The 15781-nt window shown below is 42.4% G+C and overlaps 2 protein-coding genes across 5 annotated transcripts in view; one reads left to right on the top strand and one right to left on the bottom strand.

Annotated features, from left to right (window-relative positions):
• The window catches only part of DPYS (dihydropyrimidinase), a 155539-nt gene that overhangs the window by 109843 nt on the left and 29915 nt on the right, over positions 1 to 15781 (top strand). The window lies entirely within an intron of this gene.
• DCSTAMP (dendrocyte expressed seven transmembrane protein) lies at positions 8186 to 15251 on the bottom strand. The gene is made up of 3 exons (XM_059995047.1): positions 13791 to 15251; positions 9584 to 9892; positions 8186 to 8437 (listed from the first exon to the last, which is right to left on the bottom strand). The coding sequence occupies exons 1-3, from the start codon at positions 14817 to 14819 to the stop codon at positions 8363 to 8365; spliced, it is 1413 nt and encodes a 470-aa protein (XP_059851030.1). The 5' UTR covers positions 14820 to 15251; the 3' UTR covers positions 8186 to 8362.

The raw sequence follows: 15781 nt of genomic DNA, 5'->3' as shown, positions 1-15781 counted from the left end.
CCAAAGTTAGCAGAAGGAAAGAAATCATAAAGATCAGAGAAGAAATAAATGAAATAGAAACAAAACAATAGCAAAGATCAATAAAACTAAAAGGTGGTTCTTTGAGAAGATAAACAAAATTGATAAACCATTAGCCAGACTCATCAAGAAAAAGAAGGAGATGACTCAAATCAATAAAATTAGAGATGAAAAAGGAGAAGTTACAACAGACACCGCAGAAATACAAAGCATCCTAAGAGACTACTACAAGCAACTCTATGCCAATAAAATGGACAACCTGGAAGAGATAGACAAATTCTTAAAAAGGTATAACCTTCCAAGACTGAACCAGGAAGAAATAGAAAATATGAACAGACCAATCACAAGTAACGAAATGGAAACTGTGATTAAAAATCTTCCAACAATCAAAAGTCCAGGACCAGATGGCTTCACAGGTAAATTCTGTCAAATATTTAGAGAAGAGCTAACACCCATCCTTCTCAAACTCTTCCAAAATATAGCAGAGGAAGGAACACTCCCAAACTCATTTTATGAGGCCACCATCACCCTGATACCAAAACCAGACAAAGATACTACAAAAAAAGAAAATTACAGACCAATATCACTGATGAATATAGATGCAAAAATTCTCAACAAAATACTAGCTAACAGAATCCAACAGCACATTAAAAGGATCATACCCCACGATCAAGTGGGATTTATCCCAGGGATGCAAGGATTCTTTAATATATGCAAAACAATCAATGTGATACACCATATTAACAAATTGAAGAATAAATACCATATGATCATCTCAATAGATGCAGAAAAAGCTTTTGACAAAATTCAACACTGATTTATGGTAAAAACTCTCCAGAAAGGGGGCATAGAGGCAACCTACATCAACATAATAAAGGCCATATATGACAAACCCACAGCAAACATCATTCTCAATGGTGAAAAACTGAAAGCATTTCCTCTAAGATCAGGAACAAGGCAAGGATGTCCACTCTCACCACTATTATTCAACATAGTTTTGGAAGTCCTAGCCACAGCAATCAGAGAAGAAAAAGAAATAAAAGGAATACAGATTGGAAAAGAAGAAGTAAAACTGTCACTGTTTGCAGTTGACATGATACTATACATAGAGAATCCTAAAACTGCCACCAGAAAACTACTAGAGCTAATCAATGAATTTGGTAAAGTTGCAGGATACAAAATTTATGCACAGAAATCTCTTGCATTCCTATACACTAATGGTGAAAAATCTGAAAGAGAAATTAGGAAACACTCCCATTTACCATTGCAACAAAAAGAATAAAATACCTAGGAATAAACCTACCTAGGGAGACAAAAGACCTGTATGCAGAAAACTGTAAGACACTGATGAAAAAAATTAAAGATGATACCAACAGATGGAAAGATATACCATGTTCTTGGATTGGAAGAATCAATATTGTGAAAATGACTACACTGCCCAAAGCAATGTACAGATTCAATGCAATCCCTATCAAATTACCAATGGCATTTTTACAGAACTAGAACAAAAAATCTTAAAATTTGTATGGAGACAGAAAAGACCTCGAATAGCCAAAGCAGTCTTGAGGGAAAAATGCAGAGCTGGAGGAATCAGACTCCCTGACTTCAGACTATACTACAAAGCTACAGTAATCAAGATAATATGGTACTGGCACAAAAAGAGAAATATAGATCAATGGAACAGGATAGAAAGCCCAGCGATAGACCCACGTACCTATGGTCAACTAACCTATGACAAAGGAGGCAAGGATATACAATGGAGAAAAGACAGTCTCTTCAATAAGTGCTGCTGGGAAAACTGGACAGTTACATGTAAAAGAATGAAATTGGAACACTCCCTAACGCCATACACAAAAATAAACTCAAAATGAATTCGAGACCTAAATGTAACATCGGACACTGTAAAACTCTTAGAGGAAAACATAGGAAGAACACTCTGACATAAATCACAGCAAGATCTTTTTGAATCCACCTCCTAGAGTAATGGAAATAAAAACAAAAATAAACAAATGGGACCTAATGAAACTTGAAAGCTTTTGCCCAGCAAAGGAAACCATAAACAAGACAAAAAGACAACCCTCAGAATGGGAGAAAATATTTGCAAATGAATCAATGGACAAAGGATTAATCTCCAAAATATATAAACAGCTCATGCAGCTCAATATTAAAGAAACAAAAAACCCAATCCAAAAATGGGCAGAAGACCTAAATAGACATTTCTCCAAAGAAGACATACAGATGGCCAAGAAGCACATGAAAAGCAGCTCAACATCACTAATTATTAGAGAAATGCAAATCAAAACCAACAATGAGGTGTCACCTCACACCGGTTAGAATGGGCGTCGTCAGAAAATCTACAAACAACAAATGTTGGAGAGGGTGTGGAGAAAAGGGAACCCTCTTGCACTGTTGGTGGGAATGTAAATTGATACAGCTCCTATGGAGAACAGTATGGAGGTTCCTTAAAAAACTAAAAATAGAATTACCATATGATCCAGCAATCCCACTACTGGGCATATACCCAGAGAAAACCATAATTCAAAAAGACACATGCACTCCAGTGTTCACGGCAGCACTATTTACAATAGCCAGGTCAGAAGCAACCTAAATGCCCATCTACAGACGGATGGATAAAGAAGATGTGGTACATATATACAATGGAATATTACTCAGCCAAAAAAGGAACGAAATTGAGTCATTTGTTGAGATGTGGATGGATCTAGAGACTGCCATACAGAGTGAAGTAAGTCAGTAAAAGAAGAACAAATATCGTATATTAATGCATGTGTGTGGAACCTAGAAAAATGGTACAGATGAACCGGTTTGCAGAGCAGAAGTTGAGACACAGATATAGAGAACAAACGTATGGACACCAAGGGGGGAAAGCCGCGGAGGAGTGGGGATGGTGGTGTGATGAATTGGGCGATTGGGATTCACTTGTATACACTGATGTATATAAAATTGAAGACTAATAAGAACCTGCTGTATAAAAAAATAAAATAAAATTCAAAAAAAAAAGAAATAAGATTTTTTTTTTTTCGGTACGCGGGCCTCTCACTGTTGTGGCCTCTCCCGTTAAAGAGCACAGGCTCTGGACGTGCAGGCTCAGCGGCCATGGCTCACGGGCCCTGCCGCTCCGCGGCATGTGGGATCTTCCCAGACTGGGGCACGAACCCGTGTCCCTTGCATCGGCAGGCGGACTCTCAACCACCGCGCCACCAGGGAAGCCCGAAATAAGATATTTTAATTTCTTTCTCTTAGGTTAATTAAGACAAAAATATATGATGTGTGAAGATGTCAACATATCCCATATTATCATTAGGATTGATTAGGTTCTAAAGCAGCAGATATAGGATCTAAGAGGAAGGACAAGGTTTTACTTCCTGAGTAGAACAGTAAAGGAGATCTATTACTATGAAGGTGTTTAGAATTACTGTATCTTATTGTCAAAGAGAAACGTAACTGACAACAAATATGGAGTCAATGAGGACACCATAATGACGCTTATAACAAAATACAGCCACCAAGCTGAGATTCGTTAGGTGAGAAATAGTGACTTAGACCATAATGTGATACTCTTTTATAAGCCATTAACATTAGAGATGAAAAGGAAGTTCTATTAAATTACCTGGGGCAATATTTTTCTTCCTCTACAAGATTAACAAAGCACACTTGACAATAGATGTCTCAAGAAATGTAACTAACCATTTGTTTAAATCTAACGTGGATAAGCTGCAATTAAATAAGCATTTTATGCCCTACGTTAGATTGGCCGTAATGAGCAAGTCTAAATCTTGTTTTCAAGATCAAAATTGCCTTTTGTGACAACACCTCTTTGCCAGTCTGTCCTTCCAATAGGGACAAGCACTTCAGAGTAAGGGCAAGCATGCCTAACAGATAGAGACAGCAGGTCACTCTCCAGAAGTCGCGAGAACTGTTCAAAGTCACGGTCCATTAGAAACAACAGAGACTGTGCTACTTCAGAAAGGTAGTTTGGTTTCAAGAAAATTAAGACCCTTTTCCCAACCCCTCCAGTGCCCTTGTCATAGAGAAGATGGGTAAACTGGGCATTCGTAATAGACGAGGGCAGAGAAACTGGCCATGATTCCCTAAAGGCACTGCCTGCCCGTTGCCCTTGGCACTTAACAAAAGCTACCACATATTGTTATTTTTTGTCTAAGCATCTGTCTGTCTTCCTGACTAGATCGGAAGCATCCCAAAGGCAGGGACCAAGGAGAGCTGTCTGGGTATCACCAGCACCTTCTGTGTGCCCTGTTCAAGTGTTTGCTGTAGATATTGGTGATATTTTTAGGTAAATAAGTAAGTTAGTTAATTAGTAGAATTTCGAAAGGCCAAAGGATCCAATTTTCTCTAAAACTTGAGCAGTTGATTTAAAAAAAAATTTTATTGAAGTATAGTTGATTTATAATGTATTTCTGCTGCACAGCAAAGTGCTTCAGTTATACATATATATACACACTCTTTTTTAAAATATTCCTTTCCTTTATGGTTCATCATAGGATATTGAATATACTTCTCTGGGCTATACAATAGGACCTTGTTGTTTATCCATTCTATACATAATAGCTTACATCTGCTAACCCCAACCTCTCACTCCATCCTTCCCCCAACTCACTCTCCCCTGGCAGCCACCAGTCTGTTTTCTACGTCTGTGAGTCTGTTTCTGTTTCATAGATAGGTAGGTTCACTTGTGTCATAATTTAGATTCCACATATAAGTGATATCAAGTGGTATTTGTCTTTCTCTTTCTGACTTACTTCACTTAATATGATAACCTCTAGTTGCATCCATGTTGCTGCAAATAGCATTATTTCATTATTTTTTATGGCTGAGTAGTATTCCATTGTATATATGTACCACACCTTTATCCATTCATCTGTTGATGGACATTTAGGTTGTTTCCATGTCTTGGCTATTGTAAATAGTGCTACTATGAACACAGGGGTGCATGTATCTTTTTGAATTATAGTTTTGTCTGGATATATGCCCAGGAGTAGGATTGCTGGATCATGTGGTAATTCTATTTTTAGTTTTCTGAGGAACTTCCATACTATTTTCCATAGCAGCTGCACCGACTTATATTCCCACCAACAGTGTAGGAGGGTTCCATTTTCTCCACACCCTCTCCAGCATTTGTTATTTGTAGACTTTTTAATGATGGCCATTCTGACCAGTGTGAGGTGGTACTTCATTGTAGTTTAGATTTGCATTTCTCTAATAATTAATGATGTTGAGCATCTTTTCATGTGTCTATTGGCTATCCGTATTTCTTCTTTGGAGAAATGTCTGTTTAGGTCTTCTGCCCATTTTTGGATTGGGTTGTTTGTTTTTTTGTTGTTGAGTTGTATGAGCTGTTTGTAAATCAAGCCCTTGTCATTTGCAAATATTTTCTCCCATTCTGTGGTTTGTGTTTTTGTTTTGTTTATGGGTTCCTTTGCTATGCAAAAGCTTGTAAGTTTGATTAGGTCCCATTTGTTTATTTTTGTTTTTATTTCTATTGCTTTGGGAGACTGACCTAAGAAAACATTGGTACAATTTATGTCAGAGAATGTTTTGCCTATGATCTCTTCTAGGAGTTTTATGGTGTCATATCTTATGTTTAAGTCTTTAAGCCATTTAGAGTTTATTTTTGTGTATGGTGAGAGTGTGCATTCTAACTTGAGCAGTTGATTCTTTGCCTAGTTAATGTGGGGCAGATCCCTTCTCTGTAGGAGGAATAAATGCAAAATGAGTAAAAAAAAAAATCACATATTGTATTAGTTTATTAATATATAATTTTAATAAACACAGTTTTGTTTTCTTTAGAAAACACAGTAAAGCATAAAATCATCAGAATATTTAAATAAGCCAAAACTGGGGCTTCCCTGGTGGCGCAGTGGTTGAGAGTCCGCCTGCCGATGCAGGGGACATGGGTTCGTGCCCCGGTCTGGGAAGATCCCACATGCCGCAGAGCGGCTGGGCCTGTGAGCCATGGCTGCTGGGCCTGCGTGTCCGGAGCTTGTGCTCTGCAACAGGAGAGGCCACAACAGTGAGAGGCCCGTGTACCGCAAAAAAAAAATAATAATAAAATAAAAATAAAAGCCAAAACTTCAGATTCATCTTCACCTTCTCAGATCTTTTCTGGTTGAAAGTTATGCCAACTATATCAGTATCAGGGCTGTAGAACTGGTCCTATGTGCTGTTAACAGTTATTACAGGTAAAATTGTTCCATGGTTTAATAATTTGAGAAAATTTTGGGTGAAACAGGTTAAATGAGATTTCTTTATTATAGGGTTTCTCAAAGTTTTAAAATTATGCCAACATGCATTATGAATCTTCAAGGTTGAAAGGCAGATTGTGTGGATTTATTGACATCATATAACTCTTTTATGGAACAACTAAGGGATTAGTGGTCTGAGGAACACACTGGGAAATGCTGACTCAGATTTCTAATGTAGGCTCCTTATGCTAGAGAAATTTCACCATTGAAGACCTGTGTTGAAAGACCTGCGATTCAGTACAACTTCCTGGAATGATGGTTCTCAGTGCTGGCCAACTATTAGAATCACCTGAGAGCTTTAAACATGCCAGGGCCCAGGCCCCAGCCCAGGCCAGCTAAGTCAGGGTCTTTGAGGGTGAGTTTTCCCATCTGTAAAATAGAAATAATACTACCTACCTCACAGGATTATCATGTGTAAAATGCCTACTCTGGTGCCCAAAACAAAATATGGTCTTCGAAAAAATGTTTCATTCTGGGGAGAGCGTAGAATTTCAATTTTAAAATGTAGAAGATATTATTAAAATAGAAAATCACTATTTGGCTGGCCCAGTTTTGCCTCCATGGATGCTAAAATTAGAGGGTAAATGTATGATGAGAAACAGGATGTTTGCATAGTCTGAAGGTATTTCCCACAATATACTTATTCGTTCCAAAAGGAAAATAGTAACTTCAACAGTGGAAGAATCTGCGGACCCCATCTTAACTAAGTGAAGAAAGGTAACCTCACCAGTAATGAGACATATTAACATCACATACCCCTGATCTCATGCATTGAGAAGAGCATGCCAGCGCTTCTGTACTGTTGTTGCCCAAAAATACATTACCTGGGTTTACTTATAAGGAAACATCAGACAAACCCAAAGCAAAGGACATTTTACAAAATAAGTGGCAGCACTCCTCAGAAATGTCAAGGTCATGAAAGAAAAAGAAAGACAGACTGAGGAACTGTCCCTGACTGGACGAGACTAAGGAACCATGACAGCCAAATGCCATGCATGAGCCTGGATTGGATCAAGGACTAGTCCTTGGGACATTAGTGGGATATTAGTGGGACAGTTGGTGACAATCCAATGAGTTTTGCAGAGTGTGCATTTTTCAGTGTTATTTACCTGGTTTTGACAATTGTGCTGTGGTAATGTAAGATGTTAATGTTCGGGGATGAGGGGTGATGGATAAATGGAATGCTGTACTTAGTATTTTGCAACTTTTTTGTAAGGCTGAAACATTTTCAAGATGAAAAGCTAAAAAGTTGTTTTAAAATTTTAATGTTTCTTCATTTCTTCCCATTCTGGCACTTTAGAGATAATAGAATCAGTATTTTTCCCTCTTAGGTATTTTGAATATAGGGGAAATAGGCCCCTGTACTGCAGAGTGTACATTGATTATAGTGAAAAAGAGGCCCAAGATGCACATTGTAGGAAGCCTCTCATATGACTTTAATAAATGTGTTCTCTAAATGAATGTGGCTGGAGGCTTTGGTAGAAGAGGAAAAACAAAAGAGATCCAGGAAAGTAGAGGATAGGAGCAGAGGAGGTGGTGAGAAGAAATGAGGAGCTGCTGGAGATGGGTTTTGGAAAGAGTTCTTGAGTAAGGGGGCAGGGGGAGGACAGACAGCTGTGGGTAGGAAATAGCTATGAAGGCTATTAAGAAGGGCAGAGAAGGGATAGAAGCATTTAAAGATATTTTGCTCGCATCATACATGTATGTCCTCCTTGATATTTGTTTGTGAGCCTGCAGTAGAGATTTTGATTTTTTCCAATTTTTTTCTGTTTTTTTCTTTGAATACTACTCTATGCTGAGACTCCCCTCGAAGGGCCTGGTTATAGTGCTGTTACAGTGAGATACAGTCCAGATCGTGTGCCTTGTTTGCGAGACAGACAACACAACAATTTATCTGGTAGCCCTTTGGCCCTTATGGAAAAAGGGAGTTTGGCCCTGCAACCTCAGACCGCTGAAGGACCATGCAGTGTAGTTCTCTGTTGCTGGGCATGAGTAAGGGTCACAATCGGTAGACTTAGGGAGAATTGCTGGAACAGTGTGGCTGAGGAGCTGCACGGGGCCTCTCACGGGTTGTCTTCACTGGCAGTGTCCATTTGTTTCTTCCCAATCATTTTCAGGACTGGAAGCCAGAAATGAATCTGAAAAGACACGAAGCTGGATGAATGAGCATTAGGGTCATTTCAAATGCCACTGACACAAACTTTTCACAAGACTTTGAAATGGCCGGGAAAGCTTATCCTTAGGGATTATTTCGGTCTTTCATTGTCCATGAACTATTTTCCAGTTCTGTAAGCTGTAGATAGCTGATGGCAACAATGCAAATGATTCTTGTCCATGCACATGCAAATGAATTTCACCCTGCAGAGTACAATTGACCCTCCCATCCTCCCTTGTAGAAGAAGCCAGTTTTGTATCTATTAAACAAATTCATTTTGGTATTCAAGATGGCCTGTATGTATGTGTGATTTAAATTGTTCTTTGAATTGGTTGGAGTTTCTTACTGTTCTGTCTTTAATATGTTGAATGAAATCTTTGACAAGTGTTCATTTTATATGTGTATGAAAGTCATTATGTTATCATATATATGTATAAATATATACATATATATATATATCTCATCATATATATATATATATTTTTTTTTTTTTTTTTTTGCGGTACGCGGGCCTCTCACTGTTGTGGCCTCTCCCACTGCGGAGCACAGGCTCCGGACGCGCAGGCTCAGCGGCCATGGCTCACGGGCCCAGCTGCTCTGCGGCATGTGGGATCTTCCCGGACCGGGGCACGAACCCGTGTCCCCTGCGTCGGCAGGCGGACTCTCAACCACTGCGCCACCAGGGAAGCCGTCATCATATATATTTTGTAATACTGGAGAATGAGCAAATTCTTTGGAGTTTACCAAGCTGTAGTAGATACTTCCCTTCTGTTATTTATTTATCCCGGTAAAGTAACTCTGACTGGGTATTGTTCTTTAACAGCCATTAGAGAGGGCCTTCCCGGTAGCTTTTCTACAATATGACTGAATGTACTCACTTGAAATCAGTGTTTTGAAGGCTATCTGATAGAATTCTCTGGACGGGCATTGCTGCAGAGTCTTCTGGACTTAGTCATGTACATCTGTTCCCTGTCACTGTTCACCTACCCCCACCCCCACCCCGAAAGTGTCCTATCTGTTGCCGGGGATATAAGCCCTAATGTAAAGTTGAAGAGTGCTTTAAAATTCCATTTGCCCTTCAAAATCAAAATTTCCCTAATTACAGGTTATAACCCTATTTTGGCTTTACCTTTGTAAAGTACAGACTCAGTTTCCTTTTTACTTCTCCCACTGGCTGCTTTGATCTTTTCTTCAGTAGCTTTGCATGTAGGTATTGGATGCGCTCCCGCTGCACACTTGGGTAGAAGGATGCTGACACCAGGATTTTAAGTTGCATCAGGATGGAGGACAGCAGTCCTAGCATCACTAGTATCACAAGAATAAAACTGAGAGGAATCCAGGTCTCAGACAGAAGTAGCTTTGGTTTAGGGAGGCAGCTGGGTTCAAACAGAGATACATTAAATGAAGAATCATGGATGATGTCTTGAGCTTCTTGTTTCTAAAACGAAAGAATAAAATCATCAAGATCCATGCCATTTTCATACTCTGTCCTTGTCTTTCTCAATACTGCCCCGTAGCACGTAACATTTATCTTAAAATATGCAGGGAGCTTTGGCTGAAGGGGCTATCCCAGCTCCTTTTATGTGCTATGACTGGAATAAAGGAGAAGGGACGAATTTTAGTTGTAGCCATTGCAGAGTTTTCCAAAGTGGGATTGTGGAAATACAGATTTCCTTGAGAGAAGGATATCAGATAAGTTTGTTTGCTCTGTCCTTTCTTTAGAGAGTCACGATGGCCATGAGACTGTTGAGGGTGCTGAGAAGAAAGCAGAGAAATTTGCTTAAATTCAGCCAACGATTCTCCTATTAATTTTGACCGCATGACTTATTTTTATGGAACACCCGTTTCTACACTTCAGAGCATGTGGGACTAACGAAAGATGGTTTTTGCTCAACTGGGGGAGAAGTTTTTTTTGTAGCAGAGCCCCTCAAGACCCAGTCATAGCCTCTCCATCTCGACAAACACCTCGTCAGCAGACCACAAGGTCATAAAGATGTGGAGGCATTAAATTATGTTCTAAGTCATCCTTCTAGAGCTTGAGGTGGCGGGGAGGGGGGGTGGGGGGTGGAATTATTCTTGATGCAAGAATACAAAGAAGAGTATATTTACTCAGAGTGTCTCTAAAATCCTATTTATAGAGGTCTCAAAATAGGACATTTTCACATCTCTCTTAGACGATAGGAGGGGTGCATTCCTCCCCGCTTGAAGGCAAGAGAATAAGCCAGTTGCCCTCAACAAACTGACCCAGAGGGCAGATGACATTGAGCCACCCAGCCAAGCCACCAGCAGGAGACGCGTGTGCTGATTCAGCTCTTACTTTTCCCTGACCTGAGAAAGCCACATAGTCTCTTGGTGGATTTGTTTTCCAGTTTGGTAAAACAGGAATTAATGGACCAGATCCTGCCCACGAATAAACGACTCCCAGTGTAAATTAAGCACCTTGGGGATGGAGCATTAACGTTACAGACTGGAGTACTTAGTAAGTTATTATCACTCCAACACCCTAGAGCCCTGGGGCGCAGAGGAGGAAAATGACTTCTGAAAAGAACCCAATCACACCCAGAGAACACCACGCACCTTCGATTTACCCCAATACCTGTGAAAAATCTGGAAACCCCCAAACCTGGGACTTCTACACAAATGTCAAGTCAGATCTGCAATTTCCCCAGCACTGTGGCTAAGCAGTAGAAAGCATTTGTGTTGCCTCTGCTTTTCTCTTATTAAAAAGACAGTTCACCTACGATTAAATAGAGAGATTTCAGTCCCCAGAGCAGAGGCATGCATTCTTTTCAATACTGTTGAAGAAACAAACACATTGATTGAGTAAGTGATGAGAAATCCTGCAATAAGAAAACAGCGGGTGTCCGGTCTGGGAAGAAGTTATTTAGTCTAGGAATCTAACCGGGGATTTTGCAGCTGGGAGTCAGGGCTTCAGAAAGGTTGTCAACAGTCTTGTACGGGCTTGGTGGAGGGTAACAAACTCTCAAAATACCGAGCAATGTACTAAATGGTACCCCAATGTTTTAAAATGTGTTTGCCTCTCTCAAGTAAACAATTTGCCAAGGTGGTATTGAGTAACGGATGGAAGATTCACTCTGGTATCAGACAGTCCTGAAAAGTTAATGCAGACCATTGCTGGGCACATAGTAGGTGCTCAATAAGTAGCGACTGTAGCTTTATTTATTTATTATTATTATTTTTTTGCGGTACACGGGCCTCTCACTGTTGTGGCCTCTCCCGTTGCAGAGCACAGGCTCCGGACGCGCAGGCTCAGCGGCCATGGCTCACGGGCCCAGCCGCTCTGCGGCATGTGGGATCCTCCCAGACAGGGGCACGAACCCGTGTCTCCTGCATCGGCAGGTGGACTCTCAACCACTGCGCCACCAGGGAAGCCCGACTGTAGCTATTTTTACTTACAGCGTCCACCTATCCAGCCAGGTCTATTCACGTCATTTCCCACTTTTCTTCTTTATTTAAAATTGTATAAAAGTGGGAGAGGGGCTTCCCTGGTGGCGCAGTGGTTGAGAGTCTGCCTGCTAATGCAGGGGACACGGGTTCGAGCCCTGGTCTGGGAGGATCCCACATGCCGCGGAGCAACTGGGCCCGTGAGCCACAACTACTGAGCCTGCGCGTCTGGAGCCTGTGCTCCGCAACAAGAGAGGCCGCGATCGTGAGAGGCCCACGCACCGCGATGAAGAGTGGCCCCCACTTGCCACAACTAGAGAAGGCCCTTGCACAGAAACGAAGACCCAACACAGCATAAATAAATTCATAAAACTCCTATCCCAACATCTTCTAAAAAAAAAAAAAGTTTAAAACAAAAAAAGTGGGAGATACCTTGAGCCAATGTTTCTTTTCTTGCTTGACTTCTCCTTTGCAAATCTGCTGCAATGGAGAGACCAGGAACCTCCAAGGTCATCGTGGGATAAGGGCAGGGCACTGCCAGTTACGTGGAAGCGAGCTGCTGGTGGCACAGCCTCCCAGGCTCGGCAGGAGAGTTTGAGACAAGCTCCCACAGCAGTCTTGTGCTCGCATCTGTTCTGCGCCCACCACCCTGCTGTCATTGTGAGTGTACGTGGTGGTCTCCCCCGCCAGGACGTGAGCCCTTCGATGGCAGCCATCACGGTCTAGACAACTTTGCATCCCCAGGACCCAGCAAGACCCCAAAATGTATTTGCCAGGACATTGTCATTGGAAAGCTTCTGGGCCTTTTTTGGAAGGCAGACTTGCTTTTCTCCCCCCGTCTATCTAAAACAGTGAGAATTCACAAAACAGGCATGGGTTTTGGCTCAGAGAGAAATAGATGAGAGAGGAGCAAAAAGATGAAGGAGAGGGAAGAACTGAGAGGGGAAGATCAAAAAAGGGACTAAGGAGGGGAATGGACTATGGGGGAGAGGAGGAGAGAAGCCCTTCTACTAGCCGCCACCCCGGATCAAGCCTGGCGGAAAACCTTGTTTGGCTTTCATTTGAAACACTGCTTCCATTATCCACCCTGCTCCAGATATGTAGAGCAGCAGGGTTCTTGTAATTAACTGAAGACTTCAGAGGAAACAGAGGGCTCAGAGTGATCAACTCCGAGAAGCAGCCCAGGATTAGGCGGGGCAGGGGCCAGACAGTGCCTGCTGAGCCAGGAGAAAAGGGGAGGGAGAGTGTGGATGCAGCAGGAGGAAATGGGCTTTCAAAGGAGGGTTTCCAGGTCCCTTTCTGCCCTTCCCCTCTGAGATTTCCCCAGCAGAGGCACAATCTATTCTAGCTCGATAAAGAGGAGGGAAAATCAGACATATGGAAACAGTAGATGGTGTGTTCACCAGCCCAGGCTAGTGCACACCACCCAGCATGCATGACCTTCACACACACACGCACACGTGCACAGGTACACACAACTACACGCGCTACATGTGCACATGCACACAGGCACACACGTGTGCACGGTCCACGTAGCGCAGAATGCTAGGTTTAAAAACAAATAAGACAAGTATCTGACAGTATCCAGATCCTCTGAAATGTCTACATAATCATCAATTTCCACAGGGAAAAATGGAAAAGAGAAAAGGTGGGATGAACAAAAAGCATGGTCTCCTCTGTTGCGGTACGGCTGCCACAGGAAACTAATACAGCGATCAAAAATGTTCAGAATGTTCTCATACTCTAACATTGGGGTTTCAACTCAATCTAACCAGCATTTTGGGTGTTCTTCCTACACGCCAGGCTCCGTGCCAGGCACTGAGGATCCAGAGGGGAATAAGACACTGCCCTGCCTTGGGAAGTTCACGATCTTTTGCAAACACACAGCAAACAGCTGGGATACACAGTGAGACGGGCCTGCGAGCACCTACCTCTCTGTGCAGCTTCAAGTGAACCTCAAGCCCTGGCAAGCTTTGGAAATGTTTGCTGATGGAGAAAATGAGCCAATATAGCAGATAATCTATGGCTGCAAACAACACCCAGATGTAGAGATGGGTAAGTACCGGGAGGAAAAACAGCCCCAGGTTTTTCCTGTCTTTAGGAGTCAGCCAGAAAGATGGGATGACGACATACTTCTTCCTTTCCTGCTTATTCAGCGGGAGGACGCAGGGCCTCTGTTCATGCCTCTCCCTCTCGTCAAACTGAACAAATTGTCTGGTGATGTAGATGTTCTCAAACTTCCAACCACAGGAGCCCAAAAATCGCCTCATGAAGAGGCCAGTGCCAAGTAGCACCAGCAGAAGCCCCGTGAGGGCAACCAGCTGCCGCCCCAGGGAAGACAACACCTCTGTCGCTGTCACCACCTGGTACAAGACACGCAGGGCTTTGTATGTAGTGTCATTGAGCTGTGCCTCCAGGGCTTGGCTGGGACTAAAAAGAGAGACCTCCAGTGTTTGGTTCCAAGAAACAAGGTCATCAAATAGACTTAGGTGAGTGGCAAGGCCGTATATCCACTGAATGGCTTCAGTATATTTTTTCAAAAGTGGAAAATGGATGGAAAAGCTCTTTGCCCTTAGGTTGCAAGTCATACTGTCCAGGAGACCTTTAAAGTTGTGAAAAATATTTTCCACGTGTCCAAAGATGACCATCCCTGTGCCAGCAGTGATCAAAGCGTTCCTGCCTTCACGCAGGCCACACGAGAGGAAGAAGAGCAGAAGGAAACACCGTGCGTGCTTGGAACAGCACAGCAGAGCACACGTGACCATCCAGGAGGTGGTGAAGACTATGAACGAGGACAGAAACCAGTAGAAGGCCCCAGAGAGGAGGCCAACAGAAATGAAAGCAACAAAACAACAAGTGCCCAAATGTCGGGTGAAGTCCGTCCATCCAAGCCTCCTTGGAGACACATACGTCCTCCAAAGACTGAGGAAGATATTGGTGCCTGAGGTCCAGACACCCATGCTCCCTGTGTCCCTGGAAATGAAAGAGAAACAGGGTCAGATGTTGCTTTTAAATGTCCTCTTTGTAAAGGGCACGATGATAGATTGATTGCAAAAAATGGCCGTAATTTTTTACCCTTCTCAGTCTCTACACTATTACTAAACCAAACTTGGGCCCACTCGCTGCCAATCCACTGACACTGGATTGTGGTGAAGGGAAGTGCAGAGTTTATTGCAAGGTGCCCAGTGCAGGACCAAGCAAGGAGAATGGGCAGCTTGTGTTCAAAAGACCTGAACTTGATATAAATGAGTTTATTTACAAAACAGAAGTAGATTCACAGACATAGAAAACAGACTCACGGTTACCAGAGGGGATAATGGGATGGGGAGGTGCAGGGGAGCTAAATTAAAACTTTGGGATCAACTGCTATGTATAAAATAGGTAAACAACAAGGACCTACTGTACAGCACAGGGAACTATATTCAGTGTCTTGTAGTAACCTATAATGGAAAAGAATCTGAAAAAGAATATATATACAAATGTTTATGCATAACTGAATCACTTTGCTATACACCTGAAGCTAACACAACACTGTAAATTAACTATACTTCAATTAAAAAAACACGGTTTAAAAAACAGATCTGGGCTTCCCTGGTGGCGCAGTGGTTGAGAGTCTGCGTGCCGATGCAGGGGACACGGGTTCGTGCCCCGCGGGAGGATCCCACATGCCATGGAGTGGCTAGGCCCGTGAGCCATGGCCGCTGAGCCTGCGCATCCGGAGCCTGTGCTCCGCAACGGGAGAGGCCACAACAGTGAGAGGCCCGCGTACCGCAAAAAAAAAAAAAAGAGAGAGAGACTTGAGCTCCGCAGTGGCTTTCGGGGAAGAGTTGTTAAAGGCAAGGTGAGGGAGAGGGTTGCAGGGTGCTTGATCAGCTTGGTACATCCTTCTAATTGTGGGTGGTGAGGTAACAGCGTGATGTTT

The sequence above is a fragment of the Delphinus delphis genome, chromosome 17 (assembly GCF_949987515.2).
Source record: "Delphinus delphis chromosome 17, mDelDel1.2, whole genome shotgun sequence".
Taxonomy (NCBI): Eukaryota; Metazoa; Chordata; class Mammalia; order Artiodactyla; family Delphinidae; genus Delphinus; species Delphinus delphis.
This window is presented reverse-complemented; position numbering and strand designations above follow the sequence as displayed.

Bases quoted from the DNA above. Each gene is read 5' to 3' on its own strand.
- DCSTAMP (XM_059995047.1), bottom strand. From the start codon at position 14,819: ATGGGTGTCTGGACCTCAGGCACCAATATCTTCCTCAGTCTTTGGAGG. The intron at 9,893-13,790 runs GTAGGTGCTCGC...CTTTCGTTTTAG, and splicing joins ACTTGAAGCTGCACAGAGAG to AAACAAGAAGCTCAAGACAT. The intron at 8,438-9,583 runs GTAAAGCCAAAA...GTGTCTTTTCAG, and splicing joins TGAGTCTGTACTTTACAAAG to ATTCATTTCTGGCTTCCAGT.